This window comes from Urocitellus parryii, chromosome 6 (assembly GCF_045843805.1).
Source record: "Urocitellus parryii isolate mUroPar1 chromosome 6, mUroPar1.hap1, whole genome shotgun sequence".
NCBI lineage: Eukaryota > Metazoa > Chordata > Mammalia > Rodentia > Sciuridae > Urocitellus > Urocitellus parryii.
In genome coordinates, this window is record NC_135536.1 from 191,502,037 (window position 1) to 191,518,511 (window position 16,475).

The window sequence follows — 16,475 nt, forward strand, 5'->3', positions numbered from 1 at the left end:
GGCCGTCTGCTCCCCAGGTACTCCACGATTTACACCATGTTCCCCGTCTTTTCTCTGGTCCTGGACAAGGACGTCAAGTCAGAGGTGGCCATGCTCTACCCCGAGCTCTACAAGGACCTCCTCAAGGTGGGACAGGTCACCCCCCCGCCCTGTGTCCTCCCGGTCACCCATCCTCTCCTTCCCCCTCTTCTCCGTCTTCCCTCCCTGCTGCTTCTCCTCCACGCTGACCCCCGTGTCCGGCTGGGACACGGTTGATCCCGTGCCCTCCTGCTCTGGGGACCTTTTCTCAGGGCGGTGACGAGTGCCCTGTAAGGAGTATGAGGAGGCAAACTGGACAGAGCTGCTGACTTAAAAAGCCCCGGGGTCCCGTGTTGACCTGCAAGTTGCGTCTGCCCCTAGAAGTGCCCTCCGCACGCGTCCAGAGGCCACACGTAGTGACGGCGGTGTGGCTGTGGGAGGTCTCCTCGGCGGCCTTCAGAGGCGTTTCCTCAAAGGTTTATCCAGACCGACGCTCGGTTCCCTGTCAGGGAGGCCGTCGCCCAGGGTTCACTGTGCAGTGGTCTCTCGGGTGGAAGCAGGGAGGAGGCCTCGTGTGGGCCCTGGGTGGCAGTAGCCTGCTCTGACCTCTCTCCTCTCGTTTAGGGGCGGCCGCTGTCCTACAAGACCTTCCTAATATGGGTCCTGATCAGCATCTATCAAGGTGAGGATCTGCCGCTGTCTTGGGCTCTGAAGGCCACCGCAGGGGTCCTTCTCCCTCCTGTGGCACAGGGAGCCAGACCTGAGGTGGGGTGGGGGCGGGTGGCAGTGCGGCGGAGTCCTGCTGGGGGGGTGGAGGACTCCTGCCCTGACCACCCAGGGTGGTGGTGAAGTCAGAGTGTCGTCGATTTGTACGTCCCAAACACAGTGCTCCCAAATCCGGGACGTCCAGCTTCGTGTGTTTGCTGACACACGTGGTATATTTGTACAGTGCTCCTGGCCTCTCTGTCTGGACAGGGACACGTAGAATCCACCAATAAGCACGTGTACGTGGGGTTTCATTCTGAAGGATTTTTCACTGTGGATGGCGTGATCAGAAAGCGTAGAGGCCACTGAGCTTGTTAGCAGAGGGTTCAGTTGTCACTGACGTGTTTAAAAAAATGTCTTAAAGATGTTTTCCAAACCAGGTACAGAGGCGCAGGCATGCATTTCCAGCTACTCAGGAGGCTGAGGCAGGAGAATCTCAAGTTCAAGGCCAGCTTTGGCAACTTGAGTGAGATCCTATCTTTAAAAAAAACAACTGTGAAACGGGCTGGGGTTTGGCCCCGTGGTGGAGCACTGTCCCAGTCCATGTGAGACCAGGGTTCAGTCTTCAGCGCAGCAGAGAGAGGAGGAGGAGGAAGAATGCACCACAGAGTGGTCCCTGTAGTGGGTTAAAAATGCAAAGTCTGCGTGAAAGTTGTCAGTAAAGACCAGTCCTCCGTTCTGCCCTCGCCACCCTCAGGCCTGTTCATAAGGGCAGTCACTGGAGAGTTGGGGTGTTCAGAGTTGCTGGCTGTCCCCTCTGAGTGACACCCTCAGTGTCTTGGACTAGGTCCCGATCAGCCTGCCCCTTGGGCCCTGGAGAGGCCCCACTGCTCACCCCCGTGCTTCCTGCCCTTCCTTGGCGGGGCGTGGGGTTCTCTCCACTTGCCCCCTGTGCCCTGGGTCACTGGTGCTCACGTAGGTGGTGGAAACAATTAACCTTCAGCACCGTGACCACCATCCAGGTCGGTGGTGAGCATGTTCCTGCTGGGCGCCATCTCCAGAACTTTCCAGCCTAGAAATCTGACACTCCTTCGCCACTGAACAGCAGCCCCCTATGTCCCCTCCCCTGAGGCTGGCACCCAGGTCCTGCTCTCTGTCCCTACAGCCTTGACTACTTCAGATACCTCTAGCCAGTGGCTGCATGCAGCCGCTGTCCCCATCATTTATTGTAGAGTGTGTGTGTGTGTGTGTGTGTGTGTGTGTGTGTGTGTGTGGGGACACGTACGTGTATCAGTGCTGGGGACAGAACCCAGGGCCTCCCATGTGCTGGGTGAGTGCTCTGTCACGGGGCCTCATCCCAGCCCTCATTTTAAATATGTTTAAACTTCTGTTTTTCCATCAACTCCAGCCAGTCATTCTGTCGCTCTTTCCCTCCTTCTGCCTGTACAGATTATCTGTTTGATAAGGTTAGAAAGGAAAATAGGAAACTATAGATTTGATTCCTCCATGAAGCATCATTCGCAGCCTCGTTTAGCGAGCAGTTGCTCCCAGAGTAAAGGAGCAGTTTTGGGAGTCCGGAGCCAGAGCTTGGGGGGGGGGGGGGGGCGTGTGCGAGGGGCGGGGCCTGTGCGAGGGGCGGGGCTGTGCAAGGGCGGGCCCAGGGCACCTGCACTGACATTCCTCCGGTTTGCAGGGAGCACCATCATGTACGGGGCGCTGCTGCTGTTCGAGTCGGAGTTCGTGCACATCGTGGCCATTTCCTTCACGTCGCTGATCCTCACTGAGCTGCTCATGGTGGCGCTCACCATCCAGACCTGGCACTGGCTCATGACCGTGGCGGAGTTGCTCAGCCTGGCCTGCTACATCGCCTCCCTGGTGTTCTTACACGAATTCATCGGTGAGCCCCCGAGCGTGCGCAGGTGTCTGTCTGCACCACCCAGCACCTGCAAGATGGGCAGACATGATGGGCGGGCTTGCAGGGGATGGCTCTTCATGTCACAAAACCCATGACAAACAGGGAGGTGAGATTGTAAGCACAGGGTGGCAGAGATGGCAGATGTGTGCTGCAGACAGACACACTAGGGCCCGGACAGACTCCCAAGCTGAGCCCAAATAAAAAGTGTCATGGAAACTTCCAGATGGGAAAGTATCCCCCCGCAACCAGCACTAAAGATACCAGGCTGAGCTGGTGCCCATCAGCACTGTCCTGGGGCACCCTTGCAGGGCCACCAGGATGCCACCTCTGTGCATTCTGGGTGCACAGCTGGGTAGTTGGACTCCCCTTAACCCCAGAGATCCTGTATGGGGGGGCCATGTGGCCCCACCACCGAGGTGTGGGGTTGAGCAGCTCTCCCTGTGTGTCTAAGGGCAGGTGTGTCCAGTAACAGATGGACCGCAGGCCTGTGGCGGTAAAATGTCATGGGGGAGGTAGATTAGGGGCAAAGTTTGCAAAGGTTCCTTAGAGGACAATAATAAGGAAAAGGACGAAGAAACCCCCTTGAACCTGGAGGCATCCTTGGTCAGGGCCCTTCTGCCGGCCTCTGAGCTCCTCTTGAAGGTTTCAGTGAAGACAACAGGAGCGAAGACCGGAGCTGCCCGCTGGCCCTGGTCTTTCAGGATGGCCTGTGTGAGCACCTACTGTGTGAGCAGGGCTCGGGCCTGAGGCAGAACAGGAAGCCCGGCTTGGCTGGACGACCAAGGGCTGGTTGAGGGCACAGGATCCTAGGCCCTGGACCCAGCGTCCATCCGTGCCCACTGCGGGGAAGTCGTTGGCTCTGGCAACTGCTTCACGAGGCTCCGAGCAGCCTCTTCTCTCTAGAGAACCTGAGATCCAGGGTTTAGTGTCCTGCGGCAGCTGAGGACGTACCCCGTCAGTGCCCGAGGACAGGACTGGTTGGACAGGGCATGTCTGCCCACTGGCACGTGCCGCAGGTCCTCCTGGTGGCTCCCCTCCACCACGAGGAGCTGAGAGAAAGCTGCAGGAAGCAGAAGCCTGCCTCTCAGTGTCGCTCGGCTCCCCAGGGGCTGGGTTTAGACGCCACCTGTCAGATTCCAAATCAAAAAACACTGTAAGAATGGTTTTCCCTGAAGTTTCTTTTACTAGTATTTGAAAAAAAAAAAAAATAGCACCTCCCTGAGTATCAGGAAGCACAGGGGAGGACAGACAGCGGGACGAGACAGAGGGGCGGGAGGGTGGGGTGTGCTGCCAACCCAGGGCGCACCCTCAGGGGCCAGTGGAGGACGGGGCTTGGTGCTTCCCCGTGACAGCGGTGTAGCTGTCTCTGAACTGCACGGGCCTTCTGGAACATTCCCACACGCTCACTGCTGTCCTTCCGTTGCTTGCAGATGTGTACTTCATCGCCACCTTGTCCTTCCTCTGGAAGGTGTCTGTCATCACCCTGGTCAGCTGTCTCCCCCTCTACGTCCTCAAGTACCTGCGAAGACGGTTCTCTCCTCCCAGCTACTCGAAGCTCACGTCGTAGGCTCGGCACTCGGTGGAGGGGACCTGGCCTCTGGGCTTTCCTGGTGGACAGAGTTCAAGTTCCATTTGTGTCACCGCCACCTGTGTATTTTGCAGTCATCGCTAACATGTGCAGTTTCGGTGTGGCCAGGCTCTGTGCTGTGTGTCGGGACCCCGTCCCAACGCTGAAGAATCGGGAGGGAGGGTCCTGAGGTCCCCAGTGTGCCTGAGGGAGCCCTGTGGCCCTGTAGCCCTGTGGGAGTGAGCGTGAACACCTAGCAGCCGGGTGGCTCGGCAGAGAGGCTTCTGCAGGCCCCCGGGCAAACTCCTTATGACTTGAATTTTGTTGTCATGTGATAAAGCTTCTGTCTAGTTGAAGGTGGTAGAAGGCTTTTTTTTTTTTTTTTAAACAGTCCTATCATGTGCACTCTTAAGTCTTTCTCATCTTACAAAGCAGTTTCAGGAAAACATCGAGCTCTTAGTGAGGGTTTGGAAGAAAAAGACAGTGATGTTTGGTGAAAGTCATCCGAACCCGGATTGCATTTGGAAATCCTCCCCGTCCTCAGGCAGCCCCGCCTCAGAGCATCAGGAAAGGTACCCGAGAGGAGGGGAGGGGGCCCTAAATCCAGTCATCACCCTGGATCCAACTCGACGACGGTCCTGGCCTCCAGTTAACTTCACCTGCCACCTCGTAAAAGAATCCCAGAGGTGTGATCCTGCTTTGTTAGGAGCTGGTGACAATTACCAAGCCAGTGGCCATCTGAGGACACCCCCTGACATTTCCAGCAGAGTTGTTTTAGCAGGAAACGTGCCACTGAACAGCCCCTAAATGTGTCGACAGTGTGATAAGACTCGGCTGATTCTTCAGACTCAGACCCTCTGGGCCCCGAGCGGAAAGGTCAGGGCACGGGGCTCTTCTCTTTGCAGCCACCTGTTTCCTGTTAGGAGGAATTATTGCGGACGGACGGAGCAAGCGAGGCATCTTGCCGTGTCGCCATTCCCGGTGGCAGCCTTCAAAGCCAGGAGCCCCGTGGGAGGAGGCCGGGGCTTGGGATCTGGAATCAGTTCCCTGCCTGCAGATTTCCAGGGGAACTCGCTGAAAGGCCGCCAGTAGGCAAGACTTCCCCCACCAGGATGGCCGTGTGTTTCTTATAAAGCAGCTGCTGCTGCGTGCGAGGAGCCATCGTTGGCAAGTGTCCCACGTGGCGGGGAGAGCAGGGCCTTCTTGGGCTCTGAGTCTCGACTACAGGAGGGTTAAGTCAGTGGGTCCGCAAGAGCTGAGTGTGGTCATCGTCTCGAATTTGTACAAATTCTCTATGTGTACAGACCCTGCAGAGCTTCAGTGCGACACTAAACTCTGTGTGCTTCGGGGATGGAAGTCACAGCCTGCTTGCTGACGCCTGCCACCTACCCGAGGGACCCTGCCTCCGAGAGTTGGGGACACAAGGACCTGAGCTTTGGAGTGCTCTTGACAAGCCCTTGTATTTTGTGTTGTCCCTTTAAAACTTCCTAGGGTGGCAGCGAGTTGCAGGTTATCGATGTCATTTCTGTTTGTTTTTGAGATTCTGTAATTTTGCAATATTTCCCCCTCTCCACCGGCCATTTCTGCCAGAGAAAGTCCTTCAGAAAAGATGACTCGCCTTGCACGAGTGGTTGCTTAGGGAAGGGATCTTTGTCCAGAAACCTCAGCAAGCTTGAGCAGGTCCAGCGTATTCACCGAGGGGATTTTGGGTGGTTTCAAAGGTGGAGGAGGAGCCGGGCCCACGTGGGGTCACGCACCTGTAATCCCCGTGACTCTGGAGGCTGAGGCAGAAAGATCGAAAGTTTGAGGTCAGCCTTAAACCTGTCTCAAAAAAAGTAACTAGGGCTGGGGGTGTTGCTCCCTGGTGGAGTGCTTGCCTAGCGTGTGCAAGGCCCTGGTTCCATCCGTGGGGGAGGAGGAAGTGTCGTTCAGCGTTTTTGATCCTATGAACCCGGGAATCTTAACTCCATGGCAAGTTTGAAGCCTGAACCAGCGTGACTCCCAGAGGCAGGCGACGGCTCCTGCAGGTAGATCATCGGCACCCCCGCTGGAGAACCAGGTCTTTCCAGCACACAGGGAACAAAGCTGGTCCCTCTGATTTTGTTTTTTTCCTTAATTCCCAATTTCTCATGAGCGAACACCTGACCTCCGGGAGGAAGGAGGCTCCAGGGAGGCCAGAGGCCACGCCTGGAAGGTGAAGGTGCTGGGCAGCTCCTCCGTGAGCCTCTTGTTCTGCTGTCTCTCGTGCCCTTGGGTGGGGGCAGCTTCCTTGCCCAAGAAGGACCGAACCCCCCCATGGAAGCCACCATGCTGTGGGACCATCCCTCAAGAAGGCATCCTGCCGATGTCACCCACCAGGGGTCCCCGAACACTTAGGGATGTGCACCGCTGGCAGCCCAGGAGACCCAAGGGCAGGCAGGGCACAGCCATGACCTCGGGAATCGCACACAACCCCAGCAGAACCCGGATGCTGGGCACTGCCCGGGTTCTCAGTGGTGGAGAAAGCGAAGGAAACCAGAAGCCAGGAACTTAACTATTTTGTTAGTGTCTCCCGAGTTTGTCAGCCTTGAACACAGGATGCCGTTGGCCTTTCTCTTGGTTCATCGACCTGGAAGGAATTTCTGTAGCGCACCGTTGACACCTTTATCGGACACTTGAGGTCTGAAGGCCTTAGGCACAGTCTCCACCCGTTGAACACCTCCTTAAAGTAGAAGTCACAGCTCCCTGTGCCCTCGGACAGCACAAGCAGGTTCTGCCCCTGTGAGAGCTTCTACTGTGATTTTGTTGTGATTGTATCTTCTGATGAGGGTGGAGGGTGGAGTGAGCAGGATGGTTTCGTTCCTCTGCATCTGACAGTTTTTTGGGGGCAGGCAGTACTGGAGATTGAATTCAGGGGCACTCGACCGCTGAGCCACATCCCCAGCCCTATTTTGTGTTTTATTTAGAGACAGGGTCTCACTGAGTTCTTAGCGCCTCCCCTTTGCTGAGGCTGGCTTTGAACTCATGATCCTCCTGTCTCAGCCTCCCCAGCTGCTGGGATGACAGGCAGGCGCCACCACACCCAGTCTGACAGTTTTGATCCTGATTTGGTCATTCATTCTGCACGTGTGTGGCTAAGGTGCTAGGAGAGTCGGGGATGCTAACTTGAGCTGCTTGGAGAAGGTCCCAGGGAACACCTTAAAGTTGAGACCAATGCCTGCCTCCAGCCTCCCGAGCTGGTTGCTCCCACCCCTGGCAGGATGCTACCCAGACCCAGGCGAGCTCCCCATTGAGTGAAACCCGTGTGGCACGCATCTTCAATACCCTCGTCTCTCTACCAAGATTTCCTCAGTTTATTCTCTGATGAAATTATAGGTGGTACCGACAGTACTTTCTGATGTAATTTGAATTTTGTGCTCACTGGAAATTAATGCCTTTTTTCTCCTCCAGACTTTTGTTTTTCTACTTGGTCTTACTTTTGCCCGGGGAAGGGCATGCCCATATGCCTTCAGGGCCGCGTTTTCAACTTTTGCCAAGACTTCCTACGGATCTGCACATTCTCCTGCTCTCTTCTATTGAAAGCAAACACCCGTCGGCCGTTATCATCTTGAATCTTGTGTGTGTTTGAGATTGTGTGTGCGTGTCTGTGGTGTCATCTCGAGCTTTTTGAAGACTGTTTGGTTTTTTACTGCGTTAAAACTCCATTGCTCCCAGCTCTGTTCCCGATTTAAAAATAGACCGGGAGCTCTGTAAATACAACTCGCTTTATTTCTCCTTCCTTTTAATGTAAAGCTTTTTGTTGTTCATGTGTAATTCTGTTCATTTCCCCTGGGGAAACAATGGACCGTGTATTGGAATGGACCCGAGGTCGCCCTGTGGGCCGTGCTCCCCAACCTGGAGCCCAGAGCCTCTCGACTACAGCAGCTCCTCCCGCAGGGTTGGACAGAACTGGCCTGTGCCGGGGAAGGTGGCATTTGTGGTTAAGGTGGGGGGTGGTGTTTGTAAATGAAATCCTGGCCAATGGATCCCTTTGTTGTCCCGGGTTAACACAGCCGTGTCCGGGTCACGGGTCCCTCCCTAGATCTCTCCGTGTCACCCTCGTTGCCGTGCTCACCAGGACAGCGTCATGATGGAGGAGGAGCCCTGCGCAGATGCTTTAATTGAGCCGGAGGGTCCGTCCAGTTGATTCGGATTCTCGGCTCCGTGACTGACACATGTGTTTCCGAGCGGATCCACTCATTGTGTGCCAGCGTGGCCTGTTGCTGTTTTCCAATAAAGCTTGTGTACTTCCTGCCTTTGGGGATCGTTTTGATTTGTATGGAATCATGAATTCTGGTGATGGAACAAGAACTTTCTATAAAGCTCCCACTGTGTGTTTATCTTGTGGTGCGTTAACAGGTCCAGAACTTTTTCCCAGTTACATTTCAAATTCAGGGGGAGAAAAAGGAACCCAAATCAATGCGTGGTGTTACCCTGGTCCTTCCCAGACGTGTCAGAAATTCAGAGTGGTTCGTGTAAAATGGGAAAAGAGAAAAACAGAAGATCAGATGGTATTTACACACATAGCACTTGATGGCGATGAAGTCTTGTTTTTTAAATCAAGGGACAGAAGGTTTAAGAATGTGGTCACTTACTTTTTAGGCAAAGGAGGTTTGGAAGCTGGTGCATAAGAAGCAAGGAGGACTGTGCTTTGTTAACTTAACCCAGGGACCTCAGCCAGGGGTGATTTTGTTGCTCAGATGAAATCCATAGACACCTGAGTTTGTTGGGAGGTGGGGAAGGGTGCAACTAGCCACTGGTGGGTGGAGGTCCATGGTGCCACTGGACACCCTGAAGAGCCCAGGGCATCTCTCCTGTCAGACTTACCCTACACGAAATGTCCATGGTGCCAAGGTTGAGGACCCTCATTTCCTGGGCATGCATCAATTTCACCATTTGTCCCTTAATTTGTAAAGGGGCCCCATGGTGTCAGTGCATCTCTCCGGAAGCAAATTCCGCATTAGGCTGGCCAAGGGCTGCGATTAGGGTAAGGCTGCTCACTTCTCATTGGTTCATTGGAAAGGGCCATTCTGCGTTAATTGATTAGAAAAAGAATCATAATTTTGCCCATTTCTGTCCACATTGGCTTCCCTGGACAAAGGGGACCTCGCGCGCTGTCAAGGTGAAGACCCCCAGTACTTTTCCTGACACGTGCGCTGTCAGCGCGCTCTGGGGACTGCGCATTGGTCCCCAGTGAAATTCCATTCCCCGGCCGGCGCTACGCGTCCCTGCCGCCAGGGGGCGCCCGAGGCTAGGGAGAGCCACGGTCCCGTCTGCTGCCTGCGCCCTGGGTTTCCACTGAAGCTCTGGTGGCTTCGGAATTGATTTCATGGCCAGCGGCCCCCGTTAGAAACAGACATCTCTTTTCATGTTGTTGACCAGAATATTTTGCTGGGCTTGGCTTAAAAAAAAAATGTGTTGGGAGAGTGAGAGATGAATATTTATTGGATCTTGGATATTTGCATTTTTGAATAATTGGCAACTGGACTCCCTGTAACGAGGTTCAGAGACGAAATGTTCCGACGCCCCGCGCACTGGGGCTGTTTTTGTTATGAAACTTCTCAGGGTGACACGAAGCCCTGCGGTATTTGCAAGGAGGCTGGTGCATGATGGATTTGCTCACCTCAAAATAGAACTGCAGCCGGGGCAGACTTTCCAGAAGTCGGAATACAGTAACAGGATTCATCCAGGACTCGCTAATTTCCGACTTGAAATGGGTTACATAACCGCGCGGCCGCCTTCGCGCCTCTCAGGACGCCCGGCCAGTGATGGATGGTGAAATCGATCATAAAAAGCTAGAAATAGCTCCTGCCACACTCTGGGAAAACGATGAGTTCTTTTTTTTTTTTTTTCCTGATACCTCCTCCTTTTTATTTTTTCACCCAAACATTGCATAATGTTAAAAAAAAAAGTCAGCTCTTTCCGTGGGGCGTTGATTTCATTCTCCATGTGGCTGTGGTCGGAGGGGTAACTCAAGTGCTCGGGGGCTGGCGGATTTTTGGAGGATCACGCATTCCCAGATCAGTTTTCACCCAGAGCCTGAGCAGGGAAATCGCATCTGATCCCGGGTTTCTCTGCCTCCCCGCCCGCTTCTGTGGGTGAGCCCTCTGCACCACAGCGTCTCCCCAAAGGTCGGGGATTGGGGGGAGCGCCAGGGCGAAGCCACCCTCCGCTTTCCTGTTGAGGCTTTGACTGGGAGACTGTTCCCCCTACATTTTGGGGTAACTGAGTCACGGCATGAAGTCACTGGCCCCATGACCCATGCTTGGTGACAAGCCAGGTCTCCGTTCTTAGAATTCAGCCTGCAGATTCTGTTTGCTTATCCCAGGAACTCACTGTTCTAAGCCTCTGTTGTCCATTTTCAAGAGATTTAGGAGAAATAAACGTCTTCTTTTATTAGGTCAGATAAACCCATGAATATTTTTCCTTTGAGAAAGATCGCAGAGACCAGGGACACATGGGACGTACTGACTTTTTTATCCATTTGTTCACAAAATATTTACTGAGAGCCTGCTTGAAGTGGGACACTGATGTGTGGGCTGGGGGCCTGGCAGAGGACAAGACACAAAACCCGCCCTCACAGTGATTGGATCTGTCTACATGTGGCAGGGGACAGCAAGCAAACAGACAGATGCAGCATCAGGACATGAGCCCTTGAGGGTGAGAACTGGGTAAGAATCAGGGTGGAGAAAGTGAGGGGAGTCCGAGAAGAGCCCTCTGCAAGGGCCAGAGCAGCAGAGGCCTGCAGGATGAGGAGCACTGACCCATGGGACACCATGAACCGGCATTCAGGCAGTGGTGTGTGTAAAAGCCCTGGGGCAGGTAGGGCCGGGCACAGGGCTGGAGCTTTGAGACCAAGAGGGAGTCGAGGAGGTGAGGTAGGGACAGGTAGGGCCCGCAGACTTTGGCATTGGGTCAAGGAGTTCTGTTGATCAGGGACCCATCCTGACAGTCTCATACCACATCAGTGTCACACAGACTCCAGTGAAATCCCCTCCACGGGAACCTGCCTGCGCCCATGCCCAATATTTCGGCATGATTTTAATGGCCTGGACCATGTTGACGGTTAAAGGACAAGAAGCCAATCCTTGGATGAAAGTTCTTCTTGCCTTACCAGCAAATAATACCAGCCTGTAGCCCGGAGTGCCCACAGGCAAAGAGCAGTCCACAGTCCTGGAAAATAATCCACAGGGAGCAGCCCCCTAGGATTGGCAGGTAGGTCTGGAGGAAGAATCGGTCCAGAAAAAGGATCCTGGTGGCCGGATCTGTGGTGCCTCGCAAAGATGCCGGCCCGGGTCAAGTTTCGAGGCTGATGCGTTTTGCAGTCAGAAACTCTGGAGCCCGGGCTGCGTTCAGATCCCTCCCGAAGAAAGAGAGTAACAAGAACAGGCTGTGGAGAAGAATGCAGTTAGTGTCTTAAAGATGGGCAAATATTCATTCTCATTTGTCCTTTTATGCGAAACAGATTTTTAAAAAGGCAATCTGAGGAGCTAATGACAACCAGAGCCCTGCTGGTGCAGAGGGCTGGGGGGCGGCGGCTGAACGAGGCCCCAACAGCTAATCAGGCCCGACGAGAGGTGAGTTGATCAGCCTGGAAATTGCCCAGGCATCCTTCAAAGACGTGGCCAGTAATTAGGGTTTAAGATGCTGCTCTTTATGCACATAACTTAGCATAATTTTATTAGGCAGCTCATCACCACCAGAATTTGGGGAAATCAGGCCAAAGAACATTCTCGAGTGAGCTGCCGTCTGCGGACGGGGAGACTTTTGCTCTGCCATGGCCCCCTCGGGCTGGAAGAAGACACCAGGCAATGGCAGCGCTACCTTTCTTCCTGGTCCTGATGGGGCGGGAGTGGGAATGGAGGCGATGTCACATTGGGGGGACGTGCTAGAGTTGGGGTGGGCAGCCTGGGTGGCGTGTCGGTGGCCTGGGTGAGATGGGGACAGACCTGGCTTGGGTGCCAGTTCCCCCACTCACTAGCTGGGGACGTGGGGCCAATTCCTTAAAGTCTCTGAGCTTCTGAGGATCAGCAACGAGGCAGAGCTTGGAGAAATGGCCGTAGCTCCTCTCACTGAGGCCTCTGGGCCGAGGGAGGTGGTGGATGAGCAGGAGCCGTCTCTCCCAGGCTCAGAAGTCCTTCAAAATGGGTTCAGGGCCTGTTTTCCCCAATTGCTGCTCAGGGTTCTCAGAGGATTCGGAAGCTTGAGTGGGGAGGCAGCAGCCTGCTGTCCTGGGTCCTGAGGTCCTGTCCGTGCGCCCACGTGGAGGTGGCCCTGTCACCGAGGTGCCAGGAGACCCCACCTGGAGCACACGCCCCTCGGTAGCTGGGAGGACGCGTAGCCACAGGAGCGAGCAGAGGGCGCCGCCCCAGAGCCCACGCGCCCAGTCGCAGGAGGGAGGATGCAGGCGACAGTAGGAATGGCAGATCGTTGGAAGCTATTTTTAAAAATATATATTTTAAAAATTTGTTAATAGAACCGGAGGCAGAATTTTCTTGAGTTTAACAAAATAAACCCCAAAGCTCGAGGGGAGAGGGGAGGAGGTGGCCCCAGCTCACCTGGCCAAGAGGGGGCTCCTGCAGGTCTGAGGGACACCGTGGGAGCCGCTGGCTTCCAGTGTCCGCCGTAGCCCGCCCAGGGCCGGTCCGTGGTGAAGGCTCAGCAAACCTTTGGACAGTTGAGCATTTCTTTGTTTTGATTTTAAAGTTCTGGTGAAATGCTCATAATGAAATGCACTGGGTTCAGTGGCTGCGAGCCATTGAGTAGGAGCAGGTTCTGGAAGACTCGGGAACCTGACCGGAGTGGGTCCTGCCCTCTGTGGCGTCTCACCTTGGAGAGCGCTGTCCACCAGCAGCCCGGAGGCCGGGGCAGACGGGATGACACTAAGAGAAGCTGGTTGAGCCAGGCCTCCAGAGCAGTATAAGATGTCCCATAGAGGCAGATCCACAGAGGCAGAAAGTAAAAGGGTGATTGTCAAGGGCTGGGGACACAGGGAGACTGGGGACTGCTGATGGGTTCCCATTATTTCAGCATGACTTTCTGGGGTGATAAGAATGTTCTAAAATTTCATTGTGGTGGTTGTGCAGCACTGAACTTCCTAAAAGCTGTTGAATTATGTACTTTAAATGGGTGGGTTTTATCATATGTCACTTATATCTCAACAGCTATTTATAAAACCCTGCCAACTGATTTTCAGAGTGGCTGTACCAGTTCTGCCTTCTACCCCATGTGTGTGGTGGCTTCCAGAGGTGCCACATTCTCGTCTGCACTCGGTATTGTCCACAACTTGCTTTGGCCACACTCACAGGTGAGCAGAGGCAGCTCTCCACGGGTGTAAGTTGCGTTTCCTTAGTGGTTAATAAGATCGCCCATCTCCTCCTGTGCTCCTTTGCCACCCTCTGGAAATAGTACATCTTCGTAAGTGAACCATTTATGCCTTTCACACATTTTGGGGGGAGGGGGGGCGTTTACAGGGGATTGAACTCAGGGGCACTTGACCACCAAGCCGCATCCCTATTTTGCAATTTATTTAGAGACAGGGTCTCACCGAATGGCTTAGTGCCTCGCTGTTGCTGAGGCTGGCTTTGAACTCGCGATCCTCCTGCCTCAGCCTCCTGAGCTGCTGGGATGACAGGCGTGCGCCACGGTGCCGGGTTCTTTTGCAGGTTGTTTCCTTACTGTTGAGTTTTGAGAGTTCCACCTATTGGAGATTCAGGTATGTTGTCACATATGGGATTTGCAAGATGTCCCCTCCCACAGCTTCCCTTGTCCTTCCCTTTACCGTCCTTATTTTGAGTCGTGCAGGGCTGGATGGGTGCCTTTGCACCTGCTCACTCCTAGTCTGGCTTCTGGGGCCGGCTCAGCGGCGCCGTGTACCCGGTGCTTTCCCGACGGCATCTCTCCTTGTCTTTCCTATCAACTCCTTTGAGGCTGGTGACCTGCTCATGGTCACACAACTTGCAGGTGATGGCGGAGCCAGCCTGGGCCTGGCTGTGGCCAGGCAGCTCCTCCTCTGCACCACAGTCTGCCTTCTGTCTGACTCCCCTCCTTCCTGGGACCGTCCTCCCTCCAGCCCTGACCTACATCCCGGGGAATTGCCACACTCTCTGGCCGCTGTCACCGTGGCTGTTCCCACCTTCTAATTATGAGCAGAGCCAACTCAGGATGGGTACAAGCCTCACACCATGAGTCACTGCGGGGATGTCGTCACCCTGGGGAAGAGAGTCCCAGAGCTGTCTGGAGGCACCATGGACGTCTATCACATATGCATTTATATTGCACCTACTGGGTGCTGGGCATGTGTGGGCCTTGGTGTTTGCGGGCCCCACTCTCAAGGGCGAAGTGAGCATCTGTCCTAGGGGAGGAGAGCCCCTTCAGGCCTGCTCCAGTGTGCCCTCGGAGAGGCCGTCCTGACACCCCCCCCCCGGTGTGGCAGCCGTGCCCACCTCAGCCCCTCAGCAAGTCTTGTTCACAAAATTGTAAACTCTGCAGGGCTTTATATGCAATTCTGGATGCCTGGGAAAAGGGGGCACATAATGGGTATGCAATACATGTGAAATAATAAATGAAGACAGTCAAGAAGGTAATTGATTGCACTGTGAAATAATTCTATGTGAAATTAAATCAGGGTGCCCCCGGAGAGAATGGCCAGAGCTGGGTTAGGGGAATGTGTGAGGCTATTTTAGACTTGGCACTCATGGACAGTGTCCTTCAGGAAGTGGCTTTTGAGTTGGAATCTGCAAGATGAGAGAAGCTAGAGTTTATAGATGTCAGGAAAGTGTTCCAGGCAAAGGAAATGGCACATGCAAGTGTCCTGTGGCAGAAGAGTTCACAGCATCCAGGAACAGAAACTGGAGCAAAGGCAGCTGGTGCTGATGAGTGTCATGGGGTGGGCCGAATAGGAAGGCATCTGTTCAGCCCCTCCGCCTGCCCTCACCATGCCAGGCAGCTGACCTCTGACCTTTGAAGGTAAGCACGGAGAGTGGAGCCACTGGGCTCCATGTGGATTCCCAGAGCCGGAGATGTCATGGATGGGCTCTTTTCCCAGACCACACTGCTTGCCCAAGTACAACTGGTTTCCTTCTCCAAGTCCAGGGCCGTGGCTTTTGGTGGCTGGCTCAATCCACGAGAAAGGCTTTGATTCTCAAGAGTCTCCATGGCCCCAGGAAATGCCTCTCAAAGACGAGACTTCTGAGCACTGCGGCTCTAAAGGGGGAGCGCAGGGGTTCTTCCACCGCATCGTCTTGAGTTCTCGCTGGATCTTTGAGGCTGAGTAGCTTTAAACTCAATGGACGGACTGACAGTTGAGGAGCACAAGAAGCACTGACATCCTAGACCTGGCAACTTATTAGCTGTGAAAGAAGGATAAACATTGCTGCTCTGGGCTTGGACCTTTCGCCTGTACAGTGTGTGTGTGTGTGTGTGTGTGTGCGCGCGCGCGCACACACACGCGCGCACTCTCACTCGCTCCTTGGATAACAGCTGCTGGGAGCTGCCCTGTGGCGTGCAGGGCTGGGACCCTCTCGTATCCCTTAAGGCCCTGGTTGCATGCAGCAGAAATCAGGGGTGGGGGTTTACTGCCAGGATGCTGAGCTGCCGCAGGCTGGAACTGTCGCCTGGAACTGATGGGAACAAGGACACGCTGGAGTTGCAGGTAGCAGAAAGCACTCCTGGAACTGGGTCCCTGCAGCTTGTTTGGTCCCCTGCGGCTCCTCTGTCCCCTTACCCCTACCCCATCACCCCACCTCGCATCACTCAAGAGTCAGCTTCCTAGTGTGAGAGCCTGGTGGGCGGAGCTTGGGTCACGTGGCGGGGCGTTTTTGACTGACAGCTCTCTAAGACTCCTCCAAGACTGGAGAAGAGGGCGTTCCTTGAAGGGGTTTTTTATGTTTTCCTCAGAAGAAGGGGCCAATGGAAGTCTGGTGGTCCAGGAGGAACACGGGCCCGCTACAGTGACAACCTTGACTTTGCCCCTGAACTCTTGGGTCAAGACTGCCAGCTCCTGTTCTGTCAGACGAGCGCACTGAGGTCCACACCAGGGAGATTCCCACACTCTACAGCTTCCAGGATGCTCTCCCCAAGGTGGTCTCCTTCCAACTGCTTAGAAAAACCTTCCCCAATCCTCTTACATCTTATTGGTCAGTACTGGGATGCACGCCCACCCCTAAGCCAATCACTGGTGAGAGGAGAATGGATAAAGACCAATCAGAACTGAGCCTGGTCTTGTGTGGCCGTGGGGGGGCGTGGCCATCG

The 16,475-nt window shown here is 54.5% G+C and overlaps 1 protein-coding gene across 2 annotated transcripts in view; it reads left to right on the top strand.

Moving 5' to 3' along the window:
- Atp9a (ATPase phospholipid transporting 9A) overlaps window positions 1-8,479 on the top strand; it is a 117,789-nt gene extending 109,310 nt beyond the window's left edge. For both annotated transcript variants that reach the window (XM_026390931.2, XM_026390932.2), the window contains exons 25-28: window positions 18-126; window positions 643-700; window positions 2,417-2,620; window positions 4,069-8,479. In XM_026390931.2, coding sequence (XP_026246716.1) covers window positions 18-126; window positions 643-700; window positions 2,417-2,620; window positions 4,069-4,205 — 508 coding nt within the window. In that variant the 3' untranslated portion in view covers window positions 4,206-8,479. The remainder of the gene's footprint in view (window positions 1-17; window positions 127-642; window positions 701-2,416; window positions 2,621-4,068) is intronic.
- The last annotated feature ends 7,996 nt before the right edge of the window (window positions 8,480-16,475 follow it).